Source organism: Centrocercus urophasianus, unplaced genomic scaffold, assembly GCF_019232065.1.
Source record: "Centrocercus urophasianus isolate 14NV4802_14NV808 unplaced genomic scaffold, USGS_Curo_1.0 seq_47, whole genome shotgun sequence".
Taxonomy (NCBI): domain Eukaryota; kingdom Metazoa; phylum Chordata; class Aves; order Galliformes; family Phasianidae; genus Centrocercus; species Centrocercus urophasianus.
This window is the reverse complement of record NW_024885055.1, coordinates 1,884,659-1,910,115: the sequence shown is the minus strand read 5'-3', so window position 1 is coordinate 1,910,115 and position 25,457 is coordinate 1,884,659. Positions and strand designations below refer to the sequence as shown.

Below are 25,457 nucleotides of genomic sequence, written 5' to 3'. Positions count from 1 at the left end.
CTACCAAGGACTGACAATCAGCTGCTTCCTTCCATGTTTCTAACACACTTCTTGATTTTTCCCAACGTAACATTTTCTTACTAACAGTACATCATCTTTATAGGAGAGGAAAAAAAAAAGTAGTGTGGTGAAGGTGACTCAAACAAATAATTTGTCTTCTATAATATCTTTTTTCCTTCATGATTGATCCCAACTGCCAGAGCTTAGCAGACTTCTATTGACTTTCTCCATCTTTTGGTCCACTTCACAGTGTTTTACCACTGAACTATAGAGATAACTGGAAAACTAAGTATAGAACATAACCCCTGTTCTCATTTCAAGTTTTTTCATCCATCCTGCACCCAGTGCTTTGTTGCAGATCACTTGATTCACCCTCTTTTCTCTCCCTCATTTTGGAGCCCTTTGAGCCCTATTAAAGCAATTGCTTAGAATTGTCATGTAGAGAAATATTCCAGTAGTAGAGTAGAGATACCCAGAAACAGTTGCCCAAGAGTAAAATGGGTGCAGTATGTGAAGTGTTTCCTCTTATGGGGGGAGAAGAGTACACCCTGAATTCCATTGCTGACTGCGTAATTGGGAGTGCTTTGTGCACAGGGTAAAATCTATGCATGTTCAGGAACTCTGTTTTGGGCTTGTACTACGTATGTCTTGTCTTTTCTTGCAAGAAGTCATCTAGGACCCTCATTTCTGTGTCCTTCCTGGGACTGGGATTCAGGCTAGATGCCATCCCCATTGCAGCAGCCCAGTTCCAGATGTGTTCTTTCCTGAAGAGTCTGCAGGAAGAGGGGATAAAGGCTAAAAGGGAGCAACATGGTGGGCAAAGCTTGCAATATGAAAGACTGACTAGATGGATCAAATGAGGCTTAAAATACTGCTGATCACAATTACATGTACAGACCCAATCTGTTATCCTGTTTATTTAATCAAGGTCGCAGAGAGGTTTTAATTACAAAAGCAAGCTGATAGCATGAGCCTGGTCATCTGTAACTGACAAGCGTGTTTAGTTACAATGGACAAAAGCGGTCCTTATTTATGTGCTAGTTGTGCTAAATAACTTGTTTAGATCACTTGCAATAACTTGGCAAAGAGTGATGTTGAAAAGTAGCTTTCTGTCCAGTTGGTGCCAGTAGGAAAGAGCCCATTATGTGCAGTAAGGTGTTATTGAGTCCTGAAAAATTACAGTTACTGCTGCTCATCTTTGCTTCTTCAGTTTGGAAAATGAGAGCAACAGTTTCAACTCCTAATTTTCTAATATCCTGCAATGTCTATTTGTCTGATGTTACTGGAGAGCCAAAAATGAGTGGGTAAAAGAAAATGGAAACCATCATCCCCATCTTGGCAGAGGTGGAGGGGAGGCAGTTTAGATCTGTCCTGAAGTAGACAGTGAAATAATACTGGATGTCGTCTTAATTTAAATTGCTTTGGCAATATTAGTTTCTAAACTTGCTAGACAAGACTTTAATGTCTGGTTAGCAGGACAAACTGTTTTATTAATTAAACTCAGGCCCATAAATCTGTTCTAACTGGCAATCAAATCCCAGAGTAACCTGGATTGTGCTGTTGTTGAAGTATCTACAGCCCAGGAGAGTGATGCTTAATATTTCATTTGTCTTGCTTTCAGCTGTAATGTGACTTGCAAGATGTCGTGTTTGCATTGGGAATAAAAATCAGTGAGTCTATCTTTTAATGGTCTTGTGCCAAGAAACAAGTAATAAACAATTTAAGATTTATAATAATCCTTATAATAATCTGATTTTTAATGAAAATGTATCAACATGCATTTCTTGAAAACAATTTTTTTTTTTTTTTTTTTTTTTTTTTTTAGAAATAACTTTACTGTGTCCAAATATAATCAGCCTGACATTTTGTATTGGGGGACAAAAATCTGCCTGCAGGTAGGGGAACATTGCAGAATAACAGCAGAAACAAACCAACATGTAAAGATTTAGCTCGTGACAGCAGTTTATGTTCTTGTTGGATACCTGTTCCAATTACAGTTCAGACTGGTGCTTTTTTTGGAGGTACAATGCACAGCTGATGCAATTGATCTCAGATGCATAGCTCATTGTGATCAGTTAGCCAGAGGAGGTGAAATCAGGTAATGTTTTAGTTGGTAATTTTGTATAATAGTAGTTTCTGTGCATTTGTTTCTCTTCAGTGAGCAGATGTTAAACTGCAAAACTTCTCCGAAAGGGAAAGTGCTCTGTTCCTCCCATCCCGTGGTGCACCAACTCCTTTCTTCCCCATTCCTGTGGTTCTGCTTTCTTGCTGTTTTCTAGGCTCTGTGAGGAATCAGCTGTGGGGGTTGTGGGGTGTGCAGTAATTCCCATAGGGCTCTAAAATTAATGTAACATTCATATGTTTCTTCTTCTGAGAGAGAAATGTCCTTTTTGTCACCTTGTTTGCACAAGAGAATAGGATCTGTGTCCTCTGAAGACAAACCACATTAGAGTGTGGCAGAGCGAAAGCTAAATGAAATTAATGAATTTGCTTATAATCTTGCACAGTTCAGCTCGGGTTTTCAAAACCACAAAGCATAAGCTATTCATGTGGCTTCCAATGCCATGGTGGTACTTACATCCTGACGGTGCAGGGGGGGGGATCAGTCAGACAGGCAGGCAGAGCCCAGGAGACCAGCAGTGGTTTTTGTCACTGAGATGCTGAGGCGCTGCTGAGATATTGGTACTTGTATTGGTACTTTTCTATCACACAGGTTATATTCAGTGGCTGGGTTCCTCGTGATGCTTCTCAGACATCTAGGCACTCTTCCAAGCCTCAAACAGACTTTACTTGTGTACTTCTGCTCATGAAATTAAGCAAACTTCACAGTCAATCATTGATGCCTTTGTTTTTCTTAGCTCTGAGCTACCAAAGCTCTCAGTCAGTTTTAGTGATGTCTGGAGTGCAGGACCACTGGGAGATCCCCAGTGTTCATAGCTGCAGTACCTTCTCAGACAAATAACCAGTGCTTTCATTACAAATCTATCCTATTTTTCACATTTGTTTGCCTTAATAAGACTATGGAATGAGCAAGTGCTTTGAGTTTTCCACTCATTGCTAGTTGTGTCATTTTAAGCACTACACAGTTATGCTCAATCTGTGTTATTTAAGACTTCTTTTCCTTCTCCTGTGTTATATTCACAGCCGTTATGCATACGAATAAAGGAGGGAATAAGTACAAACCTCCTGATCTTTTAAACGTGTGACTGTTGTGCTTTATATTTTCAGCAGAAGCTGCTTTGTAGGCACTGTATTTTTGAAGTAATGTTTCTGCATTGGTAATGCTACCAGTTGCATTAATACACCAGTACAAGGGGCAGTAACTTCAAAACAAATATAATGCCTTTTTCCTTTGTTTTTCCGTAACAGAAAACAAATTCTCATGAAAGATTTGGTAAATCACAGGAAACGCTCAGTAACTAACGAAAGATTTGGGGGCAGGCTTGCTTTACAGGTACATAGTGGAAATTTCGTTTCGATGAAACGACCTCAGGCCTCTCATGATTTCTTTTTTATCTACAGAACCCCCAACTCCTATTGCCCCTCCTGAACTGCTGGCTGTTGGAGCCACCTACCTGTGGATCAAACCCAACGCCAATTCCATCATCGGAGACGGGCCCATCATACTGAAAGAGGTGGAGTATCGGACAACCACTGGGAACTGGGCAGAAACACACATTGTGGACTCTCCCAATTACAAACTGTGGCATCTGGACCCAGATGTGGAGTATGAGATCAGAGTGCTGCTGACTCGCCCTGGAGAAGGAGGCACAGGGCCACCTGGACCGCCACTCACAACAAGGACAAAATGTGCAGGTAGTGTTTCTGCTGCTTTCCATGGATGTTTTGGGTTGCTTACTGATGCATTAACTCCACCTGTCCTTCTTGTAGATGTGCTTCTTTGGAGATCTGAATTAATTTCATGAATTTTGGTATGTTGTAGGTATATTTTGCCTTTTCATCCATGGGCAAGTGTTTGAGAGTGTTGTTTTTATTCATGCAGTGTGTTTGCTTGTAAGACTTTCTTCTACAGTGTATGTCTGCTTTCTTTTGAAACGGACAGAGCAAACGAGAGCTTTTCAACTGATTCTCCAATAGGCAAATAGATCTCAGGACTTGACTTACCAAATTTTCACTGTGCAGGTTTATAGCAAAACATATGTTCTTGTTAAGTAGCAGCAGGTCAGTGTTGGTTATTCAGTGCAGTAGGGATAAGCAATAAGCACTGAATTGTTAAGATATATTTCTGTATTCTGTTTCATTGTGCTGATTGTTCCCCTCACTTCTGACCAAGAAACCTATTTGAGCGCTCTGCAGTGTCTTCCTTTTGCCTTTCGTATCGGAACAGATCTGTTTTGATCCAAGGATAGGAAAAATCTATCTTCTTTCTAAAGCACGTTTTGGCCTTTTCAGTAATAACTAAAGGATCACATTCCTCATGTTTCAGGTATATTGGATCCCATTTTCATAAATGAATCACTAAGGGAAATCAAGATTAGTGCTCCTCACTCTCACAGCACGTGTATCCCTAGCATCATCCTCTTCCTTTGCCAAGGAAGCCTGGCAGGTTGAGAGTGCAGGGCAGATCTGGGGGCACATCCTTACTGCCTTTGCTTTTTGTGTGACTTATACAGCAGTGGACATCTGGTGTCTCTTTAAGAAGTTTTGACTGGAAAAGAAAAAAGAAGGGAAACCTTAGCATAAGGATTTGGCATTTAGATGTTTGCTATATTCAGCACTTATCCATTGGCAGATGACAGATGTTTGGAGGCTTTTCTTCAGTGGTATGGATGTCCTGCTGGCCCCTTTGGGAAATGGGCATGGCCTCTGCTACCAGCTTTTGGCTGTCCTCATTCACTAGTGTTGTGTTCATGTTGTTGTCAAATTTTCTTACCTTCAGCAGAAATAACCTGGCACTGTGCATTTATATGTGGAATTGTGACATGCTGAGGTTAGGTTTCTTGCTCACACATAGCAGCTTTGCAGGCAAACTTTCTGCAGCAGCCAAACTTGCAAACCTATCTGGTAATGCTTTCTAGGTAATACAGGATTAAAAAAAGTGGTTAACTTTGTGCTTTATGATGGCTTGTAGGGATCCCAAATTTCTTGCTCTGAATATCAACTGATGTCACCAAGAATGATGTAGATAATCTATTAAAATTGGCACCATCCTAGTTTGCTAATGAAAATCTTACTGGAGAAGGTCATTCTGTTAATATACGTTGCAATTTAGAGCTTGTTAAGACTGATGATGATGGCATTTATGTCTTGTTTAGGGCACTGGATGGGGGAACTTGTAGTGATCTTTATCTAAACATGGACACAAAGCAAGGAAGAGACCTCCCCACTGTCTGAAGTTGTACGCCTTCTAGAAAAGGTTAACTGAAATGATAGACAAGAAAATAGATGGTATTTCCCAATTTTCTTATGTGGTGGTAGGACTTCAAAATAACCTATTTCTGGTACAATTACACAAAACTTTCATAGTAAAGGTTTTCAGAAGTGTACTGAATCCAGAAAGCAGCACTACCTCCTTGGTTTTCCTTAGAGCACCCAGTGAATGACATAAATGGAAATAGAGTTGTTGTTTTCTGAATAGTTCAGTGATGAGGGATGCCACTGTTTTTCAGTGCATTTTTTCTTTTGTCATTATGTTTTCTTAACAAGGAGGGAAGTACCAAACTCCTACACATCTGTATGTCATCAATAAGTGGTGAAGTGGTCCTATTTTACGTTGTTTGTAATGTGTTTATCAGGCCCACGAATACAGATAGCAAATTGAATGCAGAAATGGTAATAGAGAATATCACTTGTACTGGAAAAATCGTGTTTGCTTGGTTGTTTAAATGGCAAGAAATATTTGTAACCATAAAAAGAAGTTGTCTGCAACTTTCTGAAAATGGGATGTCAGTGTATTTTTTACTAAATAATCTCCTGTGCATCTTTTCACGTTGGCATGGTCTGCTTCTGTGCTGCAGAGTCTGAGTGTGTGCTGGGGAAGCTAAGAATTTATGCACACCTTGAGGTGAGATTCTCTTTTTATTTATAACTCTGAATGAGAGAACACGGTTTGGGAAGAATCAGGCTTTTCTTTTTGCTTCAGTTCAAGTGATGGGAGCTTATTTAAAAATACTGGTGTGAGTTAGCTGACTGCAGGTCTTACATCAAAGCCGGTGTTCCCCAGAACGGTCAGCGTGAGCTTGGAAGGTATGACTCCATCACAGAGTCTTTATCAGGATCATTTGTGATCTCCAAATTCTTTATCACAATAAATGTAATGTGTTTACCCAGACTGTAAAAGGTTTTCATTAAATGAAATCCATAAAAATAATTATGAAAGGTCTCGCTTTAAATAAACACAAAGAAGTTTTGTTAGTCTGGGTAATATCTAGTTTTTTCTAAACAGGGTACACCTGGGCATCCAGTAACCCACTGGTGCTGCTTTCGCTTTCACAGAGGATGGTATTGCAAGCCATCATTTATATTTGATATTTAGAAGTGACACTGAGAAGTGAGCCCTACCTTGCTTCCTTCTAGGAAAAAAGCCAGCTGCAGGGAAAGAGCAAACCCTGCCTTTGCAAATAAATGATTATTTTTGTTGTCTTGTAATTTTTTCCATAGGCTGTGGTAGGTCCTGACTTGGGGCAGGAGAAAGTTAAATGTTCTGGCAGTGGACTGGCAATTAGTAAAGAGATGTGTGGCAGGGAACGAGGACAAGAGAAAGACTGCTGCAGGTTAAAACCAGACACAGGGTTGAGGGGCAGTTAGAGGAAAGGATGATATAAAATACTAGGTTTTTCCCCCAGAATAATAGGGAAGGAGATAACAGGGTCAAAATAATGTCTGAACACAGCTGCCAGTAACAATCTGTTCAGAGCCACCTTCTGAGTGAACCAAGCAACCAGAAAGTCTATTTGTGGTAAGGCTGCCAACATTGAGTTTTTAGAACTTGAAAAATATTTTGTATTTAATTTTAAGGTGATAACTCCCCTTAAATGGGAAGCATTAGCTGTGATGCTGAAAAATGCCATTTGGGGTTGCTATACTGTTGCTTTAATCTATTTGAAGCTTACAGAAAATCTAGAAAAAATAGCTGATACGTGTGTCAAACAACCACCCATGTGGCATATAAGGTGATTTGAAAGAGTCCTGTGCAATGAATGTGTAGGTATTGTTAAAATCACTGATTCACACGCTAATTCAGCCTGGAGTTACTCTAGGTCTTCCCCTGGGACATAAATTTGTATGTGTATATGAATAGGGAACTTGGTATATGTATGAATAGGGAACCAATATGTATATGTATATGAATAGGGAACTTACTGTAATTCTTAGATCCACTGTCTTCTGCAGCTTTAAATGTAGACAACTGGGAAAATAGGTGCTTATTTAGCAGGAATGTTGATTTTTTAAAAACAAAACAAAACAAAAAAAAAAACCAAAGCAAACAACAACAACAAAAAAACCCACAGACATTAGCAGTGAAAGAAAACCTTACTGGTGTTACTTGTTGCCTGTTTTTATTGGTAAATATTGTGAGGGACTTTCTGTTCTTACTGCACTAGACAAGGCACGAGCCTCAGTGGCACAAGTTCCATTTGTGTTTGGTTTGTGCTAAATTCCCCCAAACAAAGGCTTGTATAGCACAACGAAAATGAGTTCTTCTCTTGATAGCTTCTGTTCCCAAGAGCCACAGAGCCCTGCAGGTGAGCTGCTGAGGATGGCACAATCTTACATCTGTGTTTTGATATGTGGATCCCGCAAAGCCTGTGGGACTTGTACCTGTTTGAGCGACTCTGTCCGTGAGCTGCAGCGTTTTGTTGCTGATTGAAACTCTGCTTTCATTCCACCTCAGCAGCCTTTGGCGTGGCAGCTGGAGAGATAAGAGTTGACTTACCAAAATATGATATTCCTTTCGCTTGATCCTTGATCCCCAGTTTGTGCTTGGAAACGGTCTGATGGTGTTATTGAAAGATAGGGACTTCATCTTAACAGCTTAAGTCCTTTTACGTGAGAGAGGATGACTTTCTCTGTCAAATTGATTAAATAGATAACGCGTGTTGCTTGGTTTATCCTTTTTCCCTCCTCACTTCCTAATTTTTGGGCAGGAGAAGAACAGCATCTACCCTTTCAATAACAGAAAGAAAGGATGTAGTATTTCCTGATGTCGTGTTTTGTGGCTGTGGGCGTGGAGTGGTGCAATTTCCTCATCTGTCTTTGTCAGACTTTAATTTCTTCTAGCCCATAATGTGCACATTCAGACCTCCTGGACAGTGCAGACAGGGTGTCAAAGTGAAGAGCAGAGTTCCATAGGAGGAAGTTGTGTTTCTGTTTTGTCTTCGTGCTGCAGAGATGCAGCTGGATGCTGGTGCTACGGTGTCTCAGGCAAAAGGTGTCTCTTGGAGGAGCTGCAAATATCAGGTTAGAGATGCACCAGTTGTGGAAGTGTGCTCAAAGCAGAGTGACAGCGTTCAGAGAACAGAGGATTGATTGTATCTAAGTATGAATTATGGCTACTAGAAAAGAACTGAGGAAAATAACAACAACCAACCATGTTGTCTGGGCTATAACAAGGGGATGACTTAAAAGAACAGAAAGAATCTGGGAGCAGAAAGGAATGGAATTAAATGGTGAAATGAGAAGCAGGATGCTTCACAGTACAGGACTCTTGAGACAAACTGGAGCATGACAGTTTCCCTGGGTAGCTTGAGAAGCACAGCCCAGCCAAAGTTCAGGCAGTATATTCAGTATGTTGGGAAATGATGGTGTGCAGAGGAAAGGCTGGGATTTACTGTGGGAGTGCATCAGCATGGCACAAATCTAAGGCTTGCTTCTAGCAGTTCCTGAGCCTGGCAAAGCGTGCCTCCTGTTGCCCTGAACCAGGGCACATGTGGTGAGGAAATTTCTTTATCCTGACCCTGCAGAAGATCAGCTTTTGTCCCAAGGCATGTGGATTGATTACCCTTATCTTAGTCTGCATAAATACCTTCATGAATGGAGAGGCAGTCAAGATAGGGCTTTGGTCTGGAGTTTTTTCCAGAGGGATTTTGCTCATGATGGATTTAAATTCTAGGGATTTATTTCTTTTTATCTGCAAAGGCATTTTTTTATCCCGAAGTGTTTTTATTTTTATTTTTATTTATTAGTATGAAGTCTACTTATTCAGTTCCACATCGCCCTGTTTCTGCTTGGTGCTGTTGGTGTTAAATTTAATGACTTTCTATAATGGCATTTGAATATAGCACTGCATTCTGAGTGGGCTGGCTGGCCAGGAGGATGATAACTTCCAAAAGGCACGAGGCTTTCATGGTAAGAAGAGGAGATCTTGCTGGTGATGGGATCTCATGGCTTTTCCCAAAAGAATGGAACCTACCTGGCAGCTGTTTCCATGCCAGCTGTCTTAGGACACTCTTGATATTCCTTGACTCTCAAGTCTTGTCCAGGTTTCATTCCAAACTGACAGATCTGAAGAGGCAGAAATGCAAAGGGAGAGAAAATGGTGTGATTCTCCTTTTTCAGCTCACTTAAAGAAGGGAGAGAAGCAAAACAAGCAGATATTTGGCATGCTAATAGCTTCTTTCCGCTTTGCTTACGCAGCTTCATTTTAGCATCCTCAATTTGAGGGTCTCTTCAGCATGATCCTAAAAGTGCCATTCCACAAAATGGTATTCCATATAAAAAGGGTTTGTGTGCAACCAGCACTGCTGTACCAACGTCACCATTTTACGCCAGTTGAAAGTCAGGCCCACAATTTGCAAGAAAGGGCCAGGAGTGGGGTGGGTTTTTTGGTTTGATTTTTTTTTTTTTTCTGATTGTCACTCAGTCCCCTGCTAAAAGCAATTTATTTAAATTGCATGGTGTCTTTTAGTCTTCAGTTAAGTGCCATCTTTCATAAAATTCCATCCCTTATTACCATATTATTACTGCTTCTGTAGCTTTTTGAGGGTGCGATGAGATGATCATTTCCAGATGTCGCTTTATACGGGAGTGAAAAGCCCAGTCAGTGGGAGGAAACTGGAACGGATAACGCTGTGTGTGTTCCTGCCGTGCCTGTGGGAAGCACTGAGCTTCCACTGGGGAGTGACCGAAGAGAGGAGGCTGTTTTTCTTCTCTATACAGTTCATATTGTGAAATGACAGACCCCACTCTTGCAAAGCATTCATGAAGCTCTGTGTTTGTGTAGTCATGAACCTACCTTTGTCCTGGGACAAATGCTGCTTTCTGCTTCCTGCTTACGCTTCTCTTTCTGCTTTTCTAAAGGCGGCTGAAAAATAAATGCCTTTTGATTGGGAATGTTTTTGATGTACATGAGTCTGCATGAAAAAGCACCCCAATAATAACAGACGCTTAGAGTTTGTATACCCAAAGTGCCCAATTTTAAACACTTCATAGAATAAAAGGCACTTTAATTGGCTTTTTTAGAAGCTCTAGCATGTAACACAAAAGCAAGGTAGGGGCCAAACTGAATAGAACACTGCATCTTTAGCCTCACTGTACGCTTTTAACCCTGAGATTTTTTGTAAAACATTTAGGAAGTGTTTTGTTCCATACATCTTCAATTGTTTTACATTGCCATAAATATTTTACCCTTATAATTTTTCCCCACTGGACATTAAAATGAATGTGGCTTTCTGCTCAGTACTCTCAGCTTACCCCTATCAGCTGGGATGGTGCCCAGTTTGTGAGAGAAGTGGGGAAAAAAGAATTAAAAAACCCACACCGAACACACAAATACATCTGAGCCCTACTGAGGAGAGCCAGCAGATGGAGTATGAGAGTACAGAACCTTTTTTGTACTGGTGCGTGTGTTTACCTTCATAAATACATTGCATTTTCATTTGGTTTTCACCCTGGTTGAGCATGAAAGTAGGACAAGTTGGGTTGTGGGTTTCTCTTTTTGCTTGTATGGGCTTTTACCACCTCTTTTGTTCATGGATGTTTCTGTGATCCATTATTTTATGGCATCTGAACATGACAAATCCAAGAGTGAACCAGATTTGTCCTAGCCCCTCATAGGGTGCCAGAATCCCTCTGTATCTCAGTTTTCATTTCACAGGTGAAGAAGCAAAGACCCTGAACTCCGCAGTCTTTGGATTGTGATGCCATGATGATTGCCATGGGATTGGTAGGGAAAGGAAGCTTTGTTGCCATCTTAGTTCTTTGTTATTCCACTGAGCTCAGAGCAAGTAAAAGGAAATGCTTTCAACTCCTTTAAACTTAATCTATAAGCTAAAAGCTCATAAAAGCTTTTTATTGTTATTTAATAAAAAAATACGAAGTAGTTGACTATTTTTTTACTCTAGACATATTCAAGTAGGCCATAGCTGTGACCATATCAAAGCATTCACATATTGCTGGAGAAGCATACAGGCCTGAGCATCATAATCAGCCTGACAGTTGTTATTACAATGTACTTCATTCAGCATCCACAAATCCTCCTCTTAGCTGCCAATAATCCTTCAAGTATTAAACTAAAATCTTGGTGCAGAAACCATTGGAAAGGGATTTATGTGAAGACCACAACTGCCAAAATAACAAAATCTGAAAACTTTAACATAACAGCTTTCTCCCTGTGGCACTTTGAAAGGTTTTCCAGCATTTACTAGAAAATAAAAAATATGCAGGAGGAAAGTAGTCCTTAAATATATCCAGATCTCCAGAAGCTGATTTGTGAGTAAAGGCAGGGTGTTGAAAATATTTGGTGAGCTTGAAAGATTAGGCTATTTATCAAGGCAGTCCATCACTTCGAAGATGAAGTCAGAGTGGTCTATTTGTCCAACATGGAATTTTTAACGTACATTTGGCTTAGTAATGCTTGTAATAGGTAAATTGTTAGTACTGAGTTATTTTTAACAGAAAAGGAAGTGAGGCAAAGAAGTGGGAGATCAGCTACGAGACAGTGAACACTGCACCAAAGCCAATCTCAGGTACCAAATACTGGATGTGATGGACAAAGTTGTACGTATTAAAAACCAGTTCTTCCCTGTGGGCTTTGTTCTCAGAGATATTATTTGTTAAGCCTCTATAGGAGCAAACCTTTCCACTTCTTTTATGGGCCACTTTAATACAGTGCTTATTTTTACATTTGTAACACTTTCCCCTGCAAGAACCTCCACGTGGTTCTTCATCCCAGGCAGAACCCTGTTGTCACTAAAACTGAATATGAAAGCTTCTCCACAACTGTCCTTGTTTTCTTTCATGCAGAGCCAAATGCCAGTTCAGATGGATAACCTTATTGCCCAAGTGTTTTTGAGCTTTGTCTGATACAAGACATTGAGATACTGATGTAATGCCCACTCAAATCACAGCTGCATGTGATGTGTTATAACTTGCTTTGGGGTAATGAATGTGTCGTGGTGATTGTGAGCGTGGATTCTCATTCCTCCACAGGTTATGGTCTTCCTTTTTCTAAATCACCCTAATTTCAGTTGACTTTCCTATGTGAAAACTCAATTTCTCCAGTTCTCATCTCTGTCCTACTCTTCTGAAGAGATCACGAAATGCAGACATGAAAGATGAATTTTGAAATACCTGACCTAAAACTCAGTCCTCTGTGTGCTACCTGTGCTCCTGCTTGTTCCAAAGCTTTTTTCAATCGCTGCTGGTTTCAATTTGTGGTGTGCATGTGTACTGCAGGTACATGCCTTCTGCCAGCCTGCTCCTACCGCCTCTCAAAGGTTTGGACAATGTATAGCATTCCCTTGATCCAGCTGGCACAGCAGAGCAAATATTTACTTCTTTTCCCACAGAAGCAAATACCTCAGTGTAAAAGAGCTGGAATTGCATTCTGTGCAAACAGGTGTGCAACCAGCACTGCACACTGCAGCCTGTCAGGAGCTGAATCTCCCAAAGCTCCTGCACTGCTGCAGCACAGCAGGGCTGCAGTCTCAGGCTGCAGGCGGTGATTTTTTTTTCACTGCAGGGCTGCACTCAGGTGCTGGGAGCATCAGCAGCATCATTGTGTTATTGCTGCCTTTTCTCTGGGACACTGGGGTCCCTTGGGAGTAGAATGTGGAGGTTTTAAAAGCAAGCACTGTTGAGAGAGGGGAAGGCAGTGCATTGTTTAGGTTGAACATCAGGAAAAACTTATTTACAGGAAGAGTTGTTAAGCAGTGGAATAGGCACCCCAGGGAGGTGGTTGAATCACCATCCCTGGATGTGTTTAAAAAACGTTTGGATGTGGTGCTCAGGGACATGATTTAGCAGAGAGCTGTTAGAGTTAGCGTAGGATGGTTAGGTTGTGGTTGGACTTGATGATCTTTAAGGTCTTTTCCTACCTGAGCAATTCTATGATTCTGTGATTGCTTAGATACGTTAAATAAAGGGTACATTTCCAAAAGTGCAATGGAAGGACCTAAAATGAAAGGAGTGGGGGGAAATTCTCACTCTACTGAAAAACATTCTAAAACTTGTTTTCAAGTCATAGGCTGTTTTCTGGAGATGTGTCTTCTGAGCTGAATCACTTCTGTTCTAAGTTTCTTTGTGCAGGAAAAGCTTTTTTTTTTTTTCTTCTGATTGGAGCAATTTGCTACAAAATATTTACATTCACCTGCAATTTTATCAAACACTTCTCCTAGAGACAACAATTAAAAATGAAGAACGTTCTCCTCGTGTTCGTCCTTAAGCCATGTGATACTCCAGTAGCCCTGAGATCCTTGGACCAACTCATGTACAGCATGCTGCTGGGAGCATTCCCCCTTTGCCTTCTCTATTGTTGGGATAGGATGTCTGCCATGAAAAATCAGTGTGGTCCTGGCACAGCCAATCCTTTTTTGTTTTTCTGGGAAGACACAAGTTCATTTTTGGGGATTGAAGGCAAAAGGCTCATCACATACAGCTGTAGCCCAGCATTTGTTCCCTTTAGAAGCTGATCCTAGAGTATATTTAACAGCAATAAAGTATCTTATTTTATTGCTTATCTTATTTTCCCATGCATCTGGCAAGAAAGAGTAATAGGAGTTGTAAAAGCACATAACATACCTGAGTCTTAATTGTAGATGACACGGATGACAGTGGAATGAACAAATATAAAGTCAGTCTGCGTATGTTCTATGAAACTTAGTTTGTCTAGCAAAATATCTTGGTGCTGTTTGACTTGCAGTTTGTGTGGACACCATAAGCATTTGCACACGTGCAGAAGTTTGAAGTTTTTGCTTGGGAGTTTTTGCACAAGAACCGGGTGAGTTTGGTAGGAATGGGATTGAATCTTCATTTAAATATCCTAAGGAATACTGAATGAAGAATTCAGTGAAAAGAGTTATTTTAAAGAATGGGTAATGAGTTGTTTTTCAATACACTTGCCCTCATTCATAATATGAAAAATAACACTGTGTAATAACATTGCCACCCAGGAACAGGACTCCAAACCCAGCGCTATGGCCAAACCCCTGCCCTGCAGTCTGTACTGGTTTCCTCTGAACCACCAGCTGGGGGAATTCAGGGCTCACAGGTATTGCATTGGGAATAGCCCACCATTTGAAATGCTCGTGACAGGGTTTTGTAAAAGAAATCTCAAGAAATCTCATTGCTTCTATAAGAATATGGAGAGTTAAACATCCTTATGCAGTTTTGTTTTCTCCTCTGTCTCTGCCTCATTTCTAAACAGATTCTGCCTGTGAAGCTTTCATCTCATTCAACCTTTCTTTTCAAATAATATTTTCTTCTTCTGTCTCTGATTTCTGAAATCAGAGTTGAGTTTTCTCTTACATGACTGAAATTGATGCCCTCCAGTCCCTGCAAACAGCTTGCCTGCACTTGGTGATGGCTTTCTCTCTGCTGGAGCTGCTGTCCTCAACTAGCTGCCCCACTTGGCACGGCCACTTTTATCTGTTTAACCATTGACAATTCGATTGCTCAGACCTTTCCAGTTGTCAGGAAACCTTAACAGTTACTCCCTTATACCCACGTCTATTTGACTACGTATTTTCCATTGCAGGTAATTAACTCTAAAACCAGGTTATCCTCCTGGGGTTAAGGGAAAAAAAATCCAAGAAGGCATGATTAAACTGCTGCCTGAGTCACAGACTTCATAAACATTATGCAGAACTCTTCACTATTCTCCACAGCAGGACAAAAATGGCCACGCTGTGCCTGACAGTTGCATGGGAATCATGAAATAGCATTGCCTCAGATAATGTGTTGACAGCTTTGAAACTCAAATACCTTCAAGGGTTTATGAAAAAAATCCTACCTTGGGTTGTCCCCTAGGTTAAGGAGCAGAGCGCTGGTGGTGTATCACCTTCAGCGTTTCCTTTAAATTGGTCTTTCTCAAAGGAGTCAGACTGAAAAATAGCAAATTGTAGCCTGCAGCCGTCCATCTGTTCCCTCCTGAGAGCACGAGGACAGTGTGAGATGCTCTGGGCACCCTTCGCACCGCTGCAGGTTGCCTTCTTGTGTATTCAGAGCACAGAAGGAACAACAGTGTGATCGGATTCTGGGCAGCAAAGCTGAGCGATTCCAGATTGTGTTGACAGGTCTATCCTTAAAACCCTTTCTGCTTTGCTCTTGTGATTTTTATGACAGTTACAGTACCATTGGTCCAAAGAGCTGAAAAATTTGGAGTCAGAAACCATCTATCTGTTTTGCCACTCCCTGCATAGTACAACCTTAGGAAATTTGGTCTTGTTTTTTGTTTTTAAACCTTCATTTAGCTTATGCTTTCACGTGTATTTAACAGTCACAAATGGATGATCTGTTCTCCATGCTAAAACACAGGCACTGAGCTGTGCTTCCAGGCTGCCATCTACATGCATCCTCTCTTCTGCATTGCTCCACCTCAAGACTGAATACATTTCCAGAGTGGTAAAACCAACAGCTTTTTCTCTGTGATGGCCCCAAGGACTTTGGGCAGAGGAAGACAGGAGCACATTTTGTTTGTGTGCTGGGTGCACGTCCAGCTGTGTTCAGAAGGCAAATTGGGGGCCAGGCTGCTAAAAACTGCTTTGTTGGTTCTGCTGCCTGTTTGTCCTCGAGTCCAGCCCCAAGAGAGTTAGCAGGTGGTGGGACGTGCTGCCCCAGCTCTGTGCTGGGCTGAGAGGCTGCTCTTTGTTTGTACTGCAGGGCTGTATGATGGCAGAGGATCTGGTATTTGCTCCTGCCGTCTCCATAGAACACCAGGAGCATCTTTGCTGCAGTCAGAAGGATGCAGTACTGTGCCCTTTACCTGGTCACAATTAGCTCAAACAATTCCTTTGAGTTTCCTGGCTTCTTGCAATGCTAATTGCCAAATCATATAGCTCACAATAATTTTAGCTCTACTTACACTAAAATATTATCCTAGACTATCTGGGGAGCCTTATTCTGTGTAGTATGTTGTCTGCTTGAAAGGAAGCGTGGGAGCTCAGGAATCATGCCAGTCAGTGTGATCTGCAAAGCTTTACATTTCCTACACTGCTGAGACAACATATGGGTGTCAAGATGTACCATACTAGAGAGACATTTATAAGGGGAGGTTTGACATGAAGCTTCAGAACAGCACAGCTTCTTGACAGTCTTTGCATTGCATTGTACCAATGTATATTTATTTTTATTTTTTTTTATACAGAGCTATTATGGCATTAATATGCAGTACTGAATTTAGTGGACAAGAGCAGTGGATGTCTGGAACGCTGTTGAGTTCACTGCAGATACAGCAATGCTGGGCTGAGTGCTGTTCAACTTTCACATTAGCTCAAACTGTCTCTTGCTCCTGTTTCCTTTATTTTCTTTAAATTTTATTCTCTCTCTTTTTTTTTCTGCTGAAAAAGAAGTATTTTTAAATTTCAGAGTTGAGCTGATGCTTCATCCTCGTGGGAATAAGAGCTCAGCTTCTCCTCCCTCCAAGCACAGTCTCAGATCTCTGCTTTCTTTAAGCACTGTGCCAGCTTTCAGCTCTTGAGTGCCTGCTTCCTTTGACTGCGGTGTCAGGTGGGTAGTGAGTGAATTCCAGGTATTGTCTTAGGAGGAGGAGGCATCATGGAATGGGGTTTTTCATCCTGCAGATTGTGTCATCTATAAAACCTTTGGGTTATATTTAAGCTCCTTAGGACCTTGCATGTCACCAGAAAACAACACATTATAATCAAACTCTTATAACACAGATATGATTTCATAACTCCGGGTCAAATTGCTTGAGAACCTGAACTTTAAAAATTGTGTGTGGAGGGAAGAGCAAAAAACCTCTGAGTAAAACGTATGGCAATTAAATATCTAAGCAATGTCACTTGCTTAGTAACAGCTTTGTGGGAGATCTCATTATTTGATACCATATAGTGTATTCTTTATAATAACAGAAGTTGGAGACATCTTGCTTCTGCAGTATGTTGTATAGAGACTCTGATGCATGTTGTCTGTGAGTATGGAAGTGCTCAGCAGAAATTGCAGTTCTCTGTTTTTGTGCAGTGGGAACCTGAACTGGACCTGGGGTTCCTAACTACTGATGTAATACTAATAAACACAGAAGGAGGTATAAAATGTGGTAAGAGCATCATTAAATTGTATCAAACTTTGGCAACTGGATGAATGCACTTTTTGCCCTTCTCCATCCTTGACCATGCATGCACAAAAAGCAGTGCACAACCATTTCTGTGACAAAACTTGAAGACTGAAGGCTTCTGTTGTTTTCAGTGTTGCTGGGGCTGCATTAGAAAGGAAGAATCTCTTAATTCTGCCAAATTCTAAATACTGGTGTTCAGTTGGTGTTCTGTCAAATGGATGAGGCCAGGCTCTTGGTGGTGTGTAGCGATAGGACGAAGAGCAATGGCTTTAAAGCTGAATACAGAAAGTTCAGTACAACATGTGGAAGAACTTCTTTATTATTGTAAGGGTGATGGAACACTGCAGCAGGCTGCCCACAGAGGCTGGGGAGTCTCCTATGAAGACATTCAAGACCTGGCTGGATGCCCATCTGTGTGACCTATCGTAGGGCACTGCTTTAGCAGGGGTTGGACTCGATGATCCCTTGAGGTCCCTTCCAACCAGGGGAGCAACAAAACATTTCCATTGTAGAAGTGGAATTAAGCTTAATGTAGAACAGGAAAAATACAGAAACTTTCTGTTAAACTTTCTGTGTGAATCAGTATCAAGGAGCTGTTTTCTGTATCACATCTGTAATTTTCTGTTGGTAGCCTACAAGTGATTGATCGATTTCTTTCTGGCCTGTAGCCCATTCAGTGAGTCTGTAGCACTGAGTCTTGCTCTGTATTAAGAGTCTTTTTCCTTGCTCCCAAATGGGACTCATTGCAGGGCCAGCAGGCTGTGGCCTTCCTTTGCTCCTCAAACACTGCCTCTGACATCCAAATAGCAAACGGAGCAGCTTCCTCCCTCTCTCTGCATTCCATAAAGAAAATAGTTTTAGTGAAAATAAGTAATCTGGTTTAGGTTCTAAATACATAAATAAACAAGTTTGTGGTAAATGAGGTTTCAGCCTGACTCCTGACACAAACAGTAACAGTGGCATTAAGATGCAGTGCAGGTTCTCTTCTGGGTTCTTGGTTAGTTTCTGCTATCCCGAGATGAGACAAAATGAGGTTTCATCTGGTACAGTCGCTGGCAGTTCGAAGCGTTAACTGCTGTGGAAGAAGATTTGAAAGGCAATTTCCCTTCTCAATTTTCTCCTAAGTCATTAAAATTCATCTTTGGTTCTTGAAACATCCAAATTCTGTTCTGCATAGTTATCTGGATTGGAGATCTTACGATTGTTCGCTGCATTGAATATCCCTTAAATTTATAGCAAACTGTTTGACACCGTTTTACAAATCGTCCATGATTCTACAGATTTATCTTTAGAAGTTTAATTTTTTTCCTGCCAAATGAACGCTAATCTTGCAATGATCTGAGCTTAGTGCTGCTGAAACCTGAAGCTGCCTCATTGCTTCTTTACTTATTAGCGTTATACGCTGCTGCAGCACTTCTTCTAAAGGTTCTTACTTCAGGTTGGACACACTCTTGACTCCTCAGCCCTTTAGTTTAATATATTTTTTCTACGATGCTAATGGCTATCAGCAGTAAAATGAATGAAGAGAGGAAGTGGAATGCACAGTTTACTCATCCATGCCTCAGAGCACTTATTTGGGAAGAGACCTGAAGTTTGTCTTAGAAGTGCGGAGGAGTATAAAAATAACTGTGCCACCATATTTGAATTTAAAATAACTCCTTTTTAATTCATAAAAGCTCATGGCAGGAGTTGTCAGGCTGTGGGTGTCAGAAGGGTGATGAATTTGTTGAGCAGAGGCTAGAAGAATACGTAGGACTTTCTGTGTATCTTTTCTTTAGGAAGCTAGTGAAAAGGGAATAGCCTTTTGTCATACTCGTGTCACATTTTATTTTAGCTTAAGACTGATGAGAGAGGAGAGGAATCTGGTTGTCAAGAGCAGCCTGTCTCCTCTCGCCTGCTTTGTTCCTCCAGTCCTCAGCTTCTTGCAGCGTGCAGCAGAGGCAAAGCTCCAGCTAATCCAAGCATTCAGCTGGCTGCCCTGCTCACACTACCGGCTTTTAATGAACACAGTGATGTACTTTAATCCTGCCTTCTGAAGGTTACTCTAAACCACATTTTTTTCTACTTGTTATGTTTATCTCTACAACTGTTTTAAGTACGAACATTCTGGGGTGCCTGGGATTTGGGAGCTGGATTTTTTCTGTGTAGAAAACAACCTTAACAAATGATTGTTTCAAAAAGTTAAGGTTAATGACAACACGCTTTTCAAGAAGCTCCAATAATAAATTACTAGGAGGCGAAACATGGGTACACAGTATGTATTTATATCCCAGCTTTGACACCTCTCGGTCATAGAAGAGATTGGCAACTCTTTGCTGTTTATCAAGTACAGAGGGAAAGAGGGGATGAGGAGATTCATCTTGTTCTCTGAAGTCACTTTGTGTTTCAAGGCAGACACCAAAAGAGAAGGTTAAATGAATGGTGAGAAGCTTTCTTTTTCCTTCATTTTTTTCTTCAGTTGTGCCTGTGATTGTATGCCGCTCATCAAGTAGCCAAAGGCCCTTCTGAAAACTCCTTTCATTTCAGAATGATGCCAGACAGAACGTTTGTGAAATAATTACAGAAAATGAGTGTTGATGCATGTTTTGACTCTGCTGCAGAAGTAATTTGGTCTCCTCTAGTTGAAGTAATCACATTTGTTTCTAAACAGAGAAAAAGAAATGGTAATTGTAAAAAATAAAATAAAATAAAATAGATCCAACTTCTACTTTATGTAGTGGCAGATAGTTGGAAGGCAAAAAACTAATTATTATATTAGTGGAGTCATTGTTGTGTATTATTCATTGAGTGAAGTACTGTTATTAAACACATCGAGTCGTGAAGGATTTGTGGGTTTTACAGAATAGCTTGCCTGATGGTTGCTTTCTTTAGCTTTACAGAGAATAAACGTTTTTACAGCATTGGTTAATACCAAAATTAGCATAGAATGCTGCAGGAACTCATTAGCTGTTATTACTTTTTAATCTTTCTAAAGGCAAAGAAGGTCTTTTGTCGTTTGAACTAGAATCTTCACCTAGGGGAGGAGCAAGACTATCACTTGTAGTTCTGTACCTGCAAAGCTTCTGCTCCATGCGGATGGCCAGGGTAAGGTTGTGTGTCCTTCCTTTTGGAGGGGGTTGGAATTGCCCTGTCCTACATGGGGCAGCAGCACAGGCCTGGGAGCGCTGCCACTCGGCTTCTGTTTCACCGCCCATCTTTTCAAAGGGATGAAAGGTGTGTGTGGCTCCCTGAGACTCAGCTCCCTGAGGTTTTGGTGCAAATCAAATGATGTGAAAGCTCACAGCCTTCAGTAAGGATAGGGGTTCAGCTTGTGTTTGGGAGGACAACTCAGGAGCGCTCTGGGGGGAAGCCCAGGCTGCAGCTAACTGCTGAGCATTGCTGATGTTGCTTGCTGTTGGTTTTTCTGTCATGAGTGTGGCCTTGCAAAGAAGCACGCGTATGCTGAGTCTGTTGGATGTAGTAGAACTCTTAGTAGTTTCTGAAATGCAGATGACCCTACAGTGGACTTGCTGGCAGCCCTGGCAAAAGAAACCCTACCAGAGAATAGAACCTCTTGTACATGAATCATTAAAACCGTGTCTATCAAAATGCAATGGCCAAGGGAAAGCACACCACAGCTCTGCAGGAGACCCACAGGTCCTTGCAATAGCCAGTGGAACAGACGTTACCTGTAAGTAAGTTGTGGCTGTGTGGCAGCAGTGACTTTCCCCAAACTGGCTCTCCTGCAGGGCTGACCCAGGCTTCGATGGGCTCAGCGTTGCCCGCAGTTTTGTGTGCTGGACATGTAGTTCTCCTTCATGCCTTGCTGGTGTGTGGTCTCTTGATTTTATCTTCTGTCTTTCACATTCAGGGAAGCCTTGTTCCGTTGACTTTAACTGGAAATTGGGCTTCAACATTTTGAGATAAACTTTGGCTACACTTTTGCCCTGTGTACTGGAGTCCTGTTGGTACATATCTGAAAGCAGAACTGGACATCTGAAATGCAGATTGTATGTTATTGTGACTTGTTTAGTGAGAGAATTTTAATTGTTGAGTATATTGTTAAATTTAGAAGTTAGTGAAAGGAAATACAGTGGAACATTGCTCTACATTCTTAATGAGGCACCTGATACTTTGTTCAATATTAGCTAATTTACTAGTTTCCTGAAGAGACTTCTTAATCTCTTCCTAATGCTTTTACTCAATCTGACAAGATTCATTTGCACTGCTAGAGTTTGATTGCACGTATTTAACAGGTGTACATCACTGTAGAGTCATGGACTAAAATAGCCACACATCAATAATGGATTTAACCTAATACTTCTTGTGTTTCTGAGATATGTGATGATTGGGAAAATTCTGCATCACCCAATTGGTCTCAGTCTGTGGAAAACCTGTCTGTATAAAATCACAGAACGTGGTTCCTGTATTAATGCTGTGGACTTGCTTTGTGTTTCAGCATTTTTTCCAAAGATTTGCCAGCTGCTCCTTGTATGGTGAGCTGAGCAGCAAAGTAGGCACCAAGCCTCTATTCCACACTACTAGCAAGGCACGTGAGATTTTAAATAAAAAATAAAGGCCGCTGAAATTAACAGAATTTAATGTCTTCCAGGGGTGAATTCTATTTGCACAGCAACTCTTCTTTCCATTTTTAAGGGAGAGCTGTCAAAAATGATGTAAGGACCCTACCTTCTTTTTGGAGAGCAGGTCAGAGTCTATGTTTTGGTGTAAAATTTTGATGAGTTAACTAAAAGCACTATGCAGACTTGCATACAAATTGTCCCTTAGTGAGTCATGAAATTATACTCACTTTTCATTTCTAATTTTTTCTTGCTTGTGCTGGAAAGCTTTGGATGACACATGATGCTGTCAAGACTGTCAAAACTTCATACAGTATATTTCAGCTAAAAGAAAAACCCACAAAACCAACCTCTGGTGTGAATAGGAAGAAGGAGAACCTGGCAAGCTCTCTGACATCAAGGAATGAGAAGGGCGTTGAGAGATTTCTCCCTATCCAAGATCATAAGCATCATATGTTCAGTGTGGTGGTTTGTTGTTTTTTTTTCTTGTTTCTTGGAGAGTAAAACACAACTACTCTTTTTTCACTACAGTGTTTGATGCTTGTGAAATAAAGAAGATCACACTAGATATTTGTGCTAGCATAGTTTCAGTGGGGATGAACTGTCTGCGTGACTTTCAGGTCAATAGCAATAACACAGAGCTATGGACTGGCAGGACTCGAGGTGTGAAGCCTGTCTGCGGGGTCTTGTGGAAGCCCGTGGAGCCTCTTGAATGTTCTCACACTGAACTTTAGTCACTCCAACATCAGCTGGGAGGGCAGCATGGCAGGATGTGAACAATCGAGAAGCTTTTGGAGTACAGCAAGAAAAATTCTATGAAAGAAGGATTAGAACTTGAATCATTTGGTAGGTGATTGTTGGAAATGGATAGTCTTCGAGGTCCTTTCCAGCCCAAGCCATTCTATGAGAATGGATTAAAATGGGTTCGTTCCACCTGAAAACATGGGTCTGGAGGGGAATGGTATCTGATTGCTGTAACTGTCCTGTGATTTGTAATAAAGAGAGCACAGTGAAATCATCCTTTTGATGCACAGGGAGAGGACCAGGAGAAATACATCTGTTGAATTTTGAAGTTGAATGTAACTTTGAAATTGTATTTTGGATGTGGAGTTGTTGGACCAGATGACTTGCAAAGGTTTCCCTCGACCTGAATGATTCCAGGATTGGTTTTGTTCCTTCTTCATCACAACCTTTAGTGAGATATAGAACAGCTTCTCTTGTCCTTTAACTGAAACTTTTCATTTACTGTTCCACTTACTCAACAAATTCACTGCCTTCTGACCAGGATTGTGTTATCTCACCCCTGATTTTTAATGTTGCTGTACCAGCCATTGGTAGTATGTGTTGGAGGCGGGGGGGGGGGGGGATGAAGAAGCTGCAAACTAAATGAAGGTCCAGAGGACTTTTAGTCAAGGATTGAGGAGGACAGGGAAAAAAATGAGACTTGAAGTTCACTCTGTGAGGGTACTGTTGTTCTAAAAAGCCAGCTGTTCTCTCCCACAGGTGCTAAGGATGAAGGCCTTGCTGCATGCAGAAGTGCTGGAGAACTCTTTCTGCAAATACCTTCTTTACATTGTTCTTCATATAACTTTAATGTGTTTTTAACTCTGAGTTAACAGCATTTTGTGTTAACTGTATTATGCCACGTTTATAAATTGCCTGGGCTCCCAGCTGTATCACAGACTACCAAAAAGCAGCTGCGTGAGAAGTGCAGTGATTTTACTCAATGGGGAATTGCAGACACTGGACTTTGAAAGACTTCGTTTAAGGGAAAAAGAGATCTTCAAAGCTGGCATTTTCCAAGTAAATAACTCCTCATCTTTGATATGCCTGCTTCGTGCTGCCTTGTCAGTCTAGAGAAAGATGTACCTTAAATCAAAGTGGACAACTGAGAATGAAAGCTGATAAAAGATTACAATAAAAGAAAGGAATCCCTGACATTAAAAAAAAAAAAAAAAAGGCAAGACATTTTGATATCTGTTACAGCAAGCATTTGTAGGAGCGGATAGCTAATGTGCAGTCTAGACTGAGATTTCTTTGGGTGAACTTTTACCAGGTGCTTAAAGCTCTGCAGGGTGATGTGAAAAATCGTGGGGCAGCGGAAGTCCCCAGCCATAGGTTCTCTGTCACCTTGCAGATTCCATAATGTTACCATTATGAAAGAAAAATCACTGCTGGGCTGATAATAGTTTTGCTGAGCAGGCAAGTACACAGTGTGTGTAAGCACATGGATGAGGATTCAATAGCCTCATATTTTATGACTGAAATCAGCGTGATTAATATTTAGCAGAGCAATAGATCCCTGACCTTGAGCAGCCCTGCAGAGGCCATCATTACGGACTGGCCATGGAGGAGGCAATAGCACTTCACTAATGGAAAGCATTTATCACCTTTAAGGAAGTTTGTTTGAGCTCTCAAACTTGGGCATTTCAAACTAGTACTGCTGAAAATTAAGGTTAAACCAGTCTGGAGCTTAGTTCTTTCTCCAAGAGCTTGAAGTTGATGCTGCTTTGGGATAGGTGTTTCTGGTTTGAGATGTTTCCATGGCCATCTTGGCAGGACAGCACAGTCATTGGTGTAAGCCTGAAGCACGTCGTGTGTTGTTGCAGTGCTGGGGCTCAGTGATGATCCTCAAAGTCTCTCTTTTTCTCAGAAGAGGGAGAGCAGAAGGGATTCCCAGATACAGAGGGCAAATAATCTGCCCTTCTAGGGATACAGGATGTTACAGAGGTGGTGACGTGAAGTACAAGAACAGGATGAACACAAGTGTATCTAAATAGACTTCTGGAAGCTTGCAGTGTGGGGAGGACATCTCAGTCTGTTTTACCTGCCCTGGGACCACTGCCAGGTGCTATTTCTAATGGACTAAAGGGGCAAAAAGTGTCCTTGCTGTCTCTGTGACTTGGTTTCTTTGCTGGTAAGCTGTGAATGTTTTTTGGGGTTGGCTCAGCTAGAAGGCTGAGTTGTTGGAAGGTCTGGAAGGACCTGGAAGTGACTGGGGAAATAAAGAGTTCATCACTTCATTTTCCCATCTGTAAAATGAGGATTAGCAATGCTTCTGCTTTGCATAGTGTTTTTTGTTTATTGTAGGTACTGCAATTGTAGGAGCCCTGCAATATCTATAGCACATTGCCATCCTCTCTTTGGTAAACAGTGACAAGATGTTACCCCAGTTATCCTGGTGCATTTACACAATGTTTACAGTGTGCTTCAGCTGGGCCCTGCCTTCATGTTTGTTCCCTGCCTGATCTGACTAATAGTGTTGTACAAAGGATGTTGAGGCAGGCTAAAGTGCACAGAGATCTTTTAGTGGCATCTGTAGTTGATGGCAATGACAGCTCTTTTTGAGGGATAAGAGTAAAGAAAGGACACTGAGCCTTTCAGTGGCAGCTGGGAGGAGAAGTTCAGTCAGTTCTCAGTAACAC

General features: G+C 41.2%; 1 protein-coding gene across 1 annotated transcript in view; it reads left to right on the top strand.

Annotated features, from left to right (window-relative positions):
- Positions 1-25,457, top strand: part of PTPRT (protein tyrosine phosphatase receptor type T) — a 305,115-nt gene that overhangs the window by 97,670 nt on the left and 181,988 nt on the right. Inside the window, exon 6 of the mRNA XM_042834507.1 lies at positions 3,523-3,816. Within this exon, the coding sequence (XP_042690441.1) occupies positions 3,523-3,816 (294 nt within the window). The remainder of the gene's footprint in view (positions 1-3,522; positions 3,817-25,457) is intronic.